Source organism: Acyrthosiphon pisum, chromosome A1 (assembly GCF_005508785.2).
Source record: "Acyrthosiphon pisum isolate AL4f chromosome A1, pea_aphid_22Mar2018_4r6ur, whole genome shotgun sequence".
NCBI lineage: Eukaryota > Metazoa > Arthropoda > Insecta > Hemiptera > Aphididae > Acyrthosiphon > Acyrthosiphon pisum.
Genome location: NC_042494.1, coordinates 123,447,541 through 123,454,727, shown reverse-complemented (window position 1 = coordinate 123,454,727; position 7,187 = coordinate 123,447,541). Strand labels below are relative to the sequence as shown.

Genomic DNA, 7,187 nt, shown 5'->3' with positions numbered 1-7,187 from the left:
CCCCCATAAATTTTCTGAGCACGCCCCTGGTTGTTTCACAGAGATTACCTACCATAGTAGTATAATAGTACTATATAGTATACCTACAATCTACACAGTGACACGTTTCGCTTATGCAGGTTCGGGTTTCTTACACAAGATGAGAATGTGTAAGTCTTGTATGTCCAATGCTAAGGGTTTTATTGATTTCGCTGTTTTAAGATGGTTGGAAACAATGATTTTCTGTCTTTGTTTAACACACGCGGAACATATAGGAATTTAGTCGTGTTTTCATTCCAACGTACCGATTGGTCTATAGTGAAGTGATAAGAATTCTAAAAACAGATTTGAATGTTTCATCAAGTGTACTCGAGATCGATTTTCTCACGTTTTTGATTTCATCCCTAAATCTTAAAAAACAAGTCGTATTAAAAAAGGAGTAAGTAATTTAAAAATGTAATATTCCAATTTTTGAAGAAGTTAAGATTAAAAAATCTTGTCATCGGGAATGTTAATCTCAAGTTGACTTGAAGAAAAATTCAAAGCGGTTTTTAGAATTCTTTTCACTTCACTAGATCAATCGTTACGTTGGAACTCGTTACGCTCTTAGTTGTTCGTTCCAAATTCCGATGATGTTTTTGAAGATGATGCCCGTCTTTTTGGATTAAATTTAGATGTTTCATCAATGCAATCATCACTGAATTATTTTTGCTAATTACTTTCAATTTTTAGTAAAAATTTAGGTGTATATACATATATGTAATAAATAGATAATATATGAGCCAGTTCAATCAATACATTTCTTACAAGTAAAAAGGTATTTCGGTGGAATCGATATAAGCCCCAATGCGTATACTCTGCAGTTTGCAGGTGACTATGATCTCCTCGTGCTGAGTATGATTAATTAATTAGTTTTTGTTTAATGTGCATATATTTTATAATAATTATGAATTCTTAACTATAATTACATTTTTATTTATTTGTTTCTCTTTTATTTTTTTCTTTCTCTTGAAATATTTAAACACCAAATAGTTCATTAAGAATAATTAATATGTATATTAATATATTAATGTAGGTACATTGTAAAACTCGTCTGACTACATCATAGATATTAAAGCCGATGCGATATTAGTACAAAAATTGGCTTCACTGGGAAAATTTTCATGCCTCGAGAAGTAGATAAACTTTAATAATTTTTTTTTTATTTTAAAGATGAAGACTATGCAGATCGGAATTCTATTTTCGGAAGTTATAAATGTAATAAAAATTGTGAAACGCCCATACTTGCCTATATCAGAAATTGTTTTTGAAATGTATTTAGTAGGTAACTATAGCGTAACGAAGTTTCCTGAATTTTTACCCCTTGATAGATTGCCGGCTCTGACAGTGTGAAAGGAGGTATAAAAATCAAAAAATCAAAACTAAGAAATGTATAGTTTTTTTGTAAAACTATAATATTATAACTTTTGAGTCTTGAGTTAAGTACATGTAAATTCACAACAATTAACTTTGATAATTTCCTTTGTTTTATTCTATTTTTTCTTAAAAATAATAATTTTTAGTATAATCTATTAAAGTCGATCTAATATGTTTGTTCTTATAATTTAATAGGTGTGTACAACTGCAAACGGCTACACTATTTTTATAAAAATTATATTAATAGATTTGTCGAGACTCTGGGAGCTCGACCAGAAAACCACTAATAACTAAAAAGTGATTCAAATATGAACTTTATCGGTCCTTAAAATACGAAAATTGAATTTTTTGTTTTTTCGTGGTTATCATTGGTTACCTGGAAGAAATAACAGTTTTAGGTATCTAAACATATATTTTTAGGTCTCTTTATATGTTTTGATCGCCTTATATTCCTGTCGTGAATGTCCATCCGTCTGTTAGTTATACCACTCGTAAATACCATAAATTCTAACGTTAAATCAAATCATAGAAAGTAGCTCGGAGGAATCTATCTTACCATTTGTAAATCTAACAAGAACATCAAGTATGCAATTTTTCTTCTTAATTCGCATAAAGATCTAAGCCCCAGATGTGTAGACTACAGGTGATATGAGCCTTGGTTAATAGCCAAATTTGATTTATTGCAGATTAATTTTAGGAATTTATACTGTACATTTTCTACCTGATAGAGCATATTATAATTAGGTGTCCAAACTATATAGTAAAATTCTAAGTGAGACCGAATAAGTTAAATAATTTTATAGAATTTATGTTTTTGAAATTTCTTGTGTTTCTGTAAATGAAACCTAACATTTGGAAAGCGTTATTAGTAATTGAATGTATGTGTAAGGAGAAAGACATATTGCATTCAAGTAAAATTCCTTAGTCTCTGATAAAATTGACTCTCTTAAGCAATGTATGGTCGATTGAGTAATTAAACAAAATAGGTTTATGAAGGCTAGTGAAGGTAATGACTATATTTATTGATGTTTGAAAATATTTTACATAACAAGTAGGTACTGTTTGTTCCTGTTACCACTTGTATATAGGTACCTATAGACACCTAGTTCAACCTCAAGCACTTGCTCAATTCAATTTTACTCTAAAACGCCCGATATACATGCAGGGCCGGATTGGTTAGGCGAGCTACCGAGAAAATCTCGGTGGGCCGCTTAAAGTTTAGACTGATCGTGTGAGTGTGAGTGAAAAAAAATCATTTTTAAAATACGATTGTTAACCTATAAGCTCGTAAAAATTATAGACGTAATTTTAGGCCACTGAATATGTAAATGGGCAGCTTATAAAAGTGAAAATCTCGATGGGCCGATACATACCTGCAATCCGGCCCTGTATGCATGCAATGTTTTTACCAACAAATCAATAGTTGTTTGATTATCGATAATACATTATAATTAATGTCATAATTATTATGTTCACGCGGCGTTATGGATAGGCTTTTTAGGGGCATCGCTGTCGTAAGTGAATTTCTTTCCCGGTTCATATATTATAATAATATTATAGGTACTTATAGGTGATTATAATATATAATATTATGCATTTTATCATATCGTAGTACAATACTACAATGTACAAAATAACTTACAAATTAGTACAAATATTATAGGTAGGGCGGAAAACCGTATGTACTTATACCTATATATCATATTAATACAGCATTATGAAATATTGAAATATCAATACTAAAGAAAAATGCAATTTTAAGAAGGTAACTCAAATCGAATAATTCACAATAGTTTCTATTTATACGAAAATTTGGTAAAAATTTAAAAATTAATATTTACAGTGTATAATAAATTAATAACCATTTAGTCTCCTTTGGTAGGTATTTTAATACTTTGTTCATATTTTTATTAAAACTTGATGTTAGTTGGTTCGTTTTTTCATATGGTTAAATTGCATTTAGGTACATGTTAAAAAATTATCATTTTTTTGAAAATACCAATACATTTTCAAAACAAACAGTTCAGATTTTTAAATGAAATTTCTTACAATAAAATACAGGATACTTAACGTTTTATATAAATAAGCATGACAAATTAGATAGGTAGGTATCATTACAGTTGTACTAGTTTTGCGCAATATGCGCATCTCTTTCATCTCCAGGCAATGTCATAGACCATAGTTGTTCACTTCTCATTGGTTGATTTTTTTCCATGTTATATATGAATGTATTATATTATTATGTATATTATTGACTACCAATAAGAAGTGGAGAACAACGATACAGGCGAAGTAAAGAATTGATGGTGCAAATCAAAAAATTTTCTATCTAATTTGTCATGTAAAAAGTAAAAAAAAATTAACCAGTTTGATATTAGGTATTTAGTATTACACACAAGGCCATTTAATTTGACAAAATACATTTATCAAATCACACAAAAAATTGTATTAAAAATACAAATATTATTAGTAGAATTTTGAACGTATGCGTTTTGGACTTTGGTATCTATAGGCATTTGCCATTTTGGCATTTAATATTTCGTAGGTAGGTATATATATATATTTTGGCATGTCAATGTGGGAAATGTAAATAAACAGCAGCCACAAAAACACCGCCACACCGGAGCAAACTGGTGTCATTAGAAACGAAACATAATTTTTTTAGTAATTGCTTGTAGTTTGTACACTGTAGCGTAATCATATTATATATTATTATACTTACTTATCTGGGAGTGTAATTATTGGGTTCAATGCTGAGTGATTATCCTTTTACCACAGAACAATAATTTACCCATAGACCTTATACTATAGTACCTATAAGGTCTATGAATTTACCGAACATCATCGTGCCACAGCGCGCACGGAAATTTAAACCGTGGCCACACTGCGCACGATTATTTTGGCAACAGTGACTCCCACCACCGCGGTGACCGTTCGACCGAAACGGCGAAACGGAACGTTTCGCACGACCCGCGAGTCACCACCAATCAACAGTAGTTACTCGTTACTGGTTGGCGGTTGCCCAATTTCCAAATTATCGTGCTCTCTTGCGTCGGTCGTTTCGTCACACCGAATATTTCGTGTCCGTGTTATGAAACCAGAAACACATTCCACAGCTGCAACTGATAACGTTACACGGATTGACAGTCACACAGAGCACTTTCTATTATTCGGATCCACGGTGTTATTGTAGCACAATATTATTGTGATTGTCCACCGATTTCGTTCAGAAATTGATTACGGTCGTCGGACGTTGATGTTCGAGAAGTGAGAAATCCGAGTGATTTTTTCCGTTCTTCAAAGTCGATCATTCACTGGGAGTCAATCGCTGGACGAGGCGGTGGTTTGGAGAAGGATATCGGGAACTATACAGGGCTTTGGGGACAAGCATCACAACATCAGCTGCTGGTAGGACAACAGACAATCAAGCAACCGTTTCATTGCCAGTGATTAATAATTATATTGTGATCTGTTTCTGTCGTTTTGTAAACAAGGTAGGTACGTTTATCGTTCGGTATTTACATTTAAAATCTGACAAATATCGCCGACAGGTCATAGTACGGTTGGTGCTTTGCTCGATTGTTATAATCAAAAAACAATGACTGATCCAAATGAAACAGACAATGAAGACTGGAAGGAAAAGTACAAAGCACTGGAAAAAGAATACGATGATTTTCGGGAACAGTCTCAGTCGCTGGAACGTGAATTGGAAATGGATGTCGAGGCACTGGAGAAAAACAACAAGGAGCTCAAATCAAAAAACAATCAATTACAATTTGATCTCGATACATTAAGGGTATGTACATGATTAGATCAGATTTTATTATTCATTAAATAAACATTTAGTTCGTAGCTTAAAATAATATAACATTTAGTTAACAAAGGAAAAAAACCATAGCTCATCCAGTGTTCTTAATGTCGAAGGTTGAGCAAGTTAATGAAAATAATTAACTTAGACAAGTTAAGTTAATTCAATTAAGTTTCTTTCAGTTAAAAGTTTAAAGTTAAGATAGAAAATAAAATTTTTTTCAAGCTACAATCATTTTAAGTCTTAAAGTGTCCTATTATTTTGATTTACACAAACATTTACCAAAATGTTTTTCACTTTACAAGCATCAGATTATAATAGTATATTATTGAAAAATATATGACCAAAATCGAAAAAGAGACAAGAAATCAGTATAAATTGTTAGTTGGCTCCGCATGATATGAAAAGAAAATTAACTTAACCGCACGATAATGGTAATTAATTATAAAAAGTTAAGTTACAACAGTATCAATTTTATCTGAACTATAAATTAATTCCTATTTCTTGATACGTTAATAAATTAAAAAGTTAAATAAAAATAACTAACTTTTAGACAAGTTAATGTGCATCTTTGAAAATCTGTATCACAAACGATTAATAGCTTTGTTTGGTTTATGCTTTATAGACTAAAAACCGTGAAGAGCAGCAAAATCTAATGAACCAAATACATAGTTTACAAGATGAGGCTATCCATTTTCACGAAAGAGAAACAAACTATGTAAAATACATCAGAGAATTGGAACAGAAAACTGAAGACTTAGAAAAGTCACAAAGGTTAGTGTTTTTTAATCAAAAACCATACTTAATAATTATATTTATATTTCAGTATACCTAAATAGTTCAACATTTTAATATTATTACATCAAAGTAATTATGGTATATCATTACTTAAACGTTAAAAAACTATAGCCGGATACCTGAGAGTCTTAAGAGAACGTCACACCCGCACTTACTAATGTACATGGCAAAAACTGTTTTGTGCGGGAAAATTTTTCTCGCGCCATATTTGTTGCAGAACCACCAAATTTTCACAACACGTAAAAAAGAACTTTATCAGTGCAACAGCGTGCTTTTTTTTAATAGCACTATCCAATCATTTTTTATAAGCAAATGAAAAAAAACAAAATGTTTAGAAGCAAATAACTTTTATTGTATTTATGTTATCTAAAATATAGGCACACTGTTGCATAGATAATTTTCTATCCTTTTGAAGCCATTACTACTAACACAGAAAGATAAAAGTTGTCCCACGCAAAACAGCTTTTGCTATATTGTACATTTGTTAGACGGACACAACTCGTGAGGGTGTGACGTCCTCTTAATAAAATTATATTTTATTTTATGAATTAATGGTCTGCAGAAATAACACACATGAATTATATAATTCTAACCACAAGAAGTATGTACGCTAGTTAAGTTGAAAATGAGAATACAAAATCGGAACCCCAGTATACATTTTTGGAATTTATAAGAGTATGTTTTCAGTGATAAATAATGATACTAGACAATTAAAACCTCAACATTGGACATTTGGAGGGAACCTTGGCTAAACTTATGAGACAAGTAAAGAAAAATGATAATTAAGAGTCGAATGGAATGGTATCAAGCCGTTGGTCATAGCATTGGGTGTTACTCAAGATAAGGAAAAGAAAAAGCTTTTCCAGTAATCTATCCTTGTTAAATTGTGTTTTCTTTTGAGTCTATTAAAAGCTACATCTTCTATAACCCTTAAAAATTACATTGAGTAAATCCATTGTAAAAGTAAACTAGCCAAACATAATTTTTTATCACAAGATCCCCTAAAATAATAATTATTGTATTATTATATTGCATTTTTACCATTGTTCGATAATTACAATTATTTTGAATTTTTTGATTAAACAATATTCAATGTTTAATTAATAGTTGATTATTATTGATGATGAAATTGAATAATTGCCCACCTCTAATTTCACACTACTATATTTTAATTATTTATAACTCA

The 7,187-nt window shown here is 30.8% G+C and overlaps 1 protein-coding gene across 1 annotated transcript in view; it reads left to right on the top strand.

The window, feature by feature from the left end:
* The first annotated feature begins 4,383 nt into the window (after nt 1-4,383).
* Nucleotides 4,384-7,187, top strand: part of LOC100159170 (nuclear distribution protein nudE homolog 1) — a 5,893-nt gene continuing 3,089 nt past the window's right edge. The window contains exons 1-3 of the mRNA XM_001948826.5: nt 4,384-4,889; nt 4,947-5,191; nt 5,829-5,977. Coding sequence (XP_001948861.1) covers nt 4,994-5,191; nt 5,829-5,977 — 347 coding nt within the window. The 5' untranslated portion in view covers nt 4,384-4,889; nt 4,947-4,993. The remainder of the gene's footprint in view (nt 4,890-4,946; nt 5,192-5,828; nt 5,978-7,187) is intronic.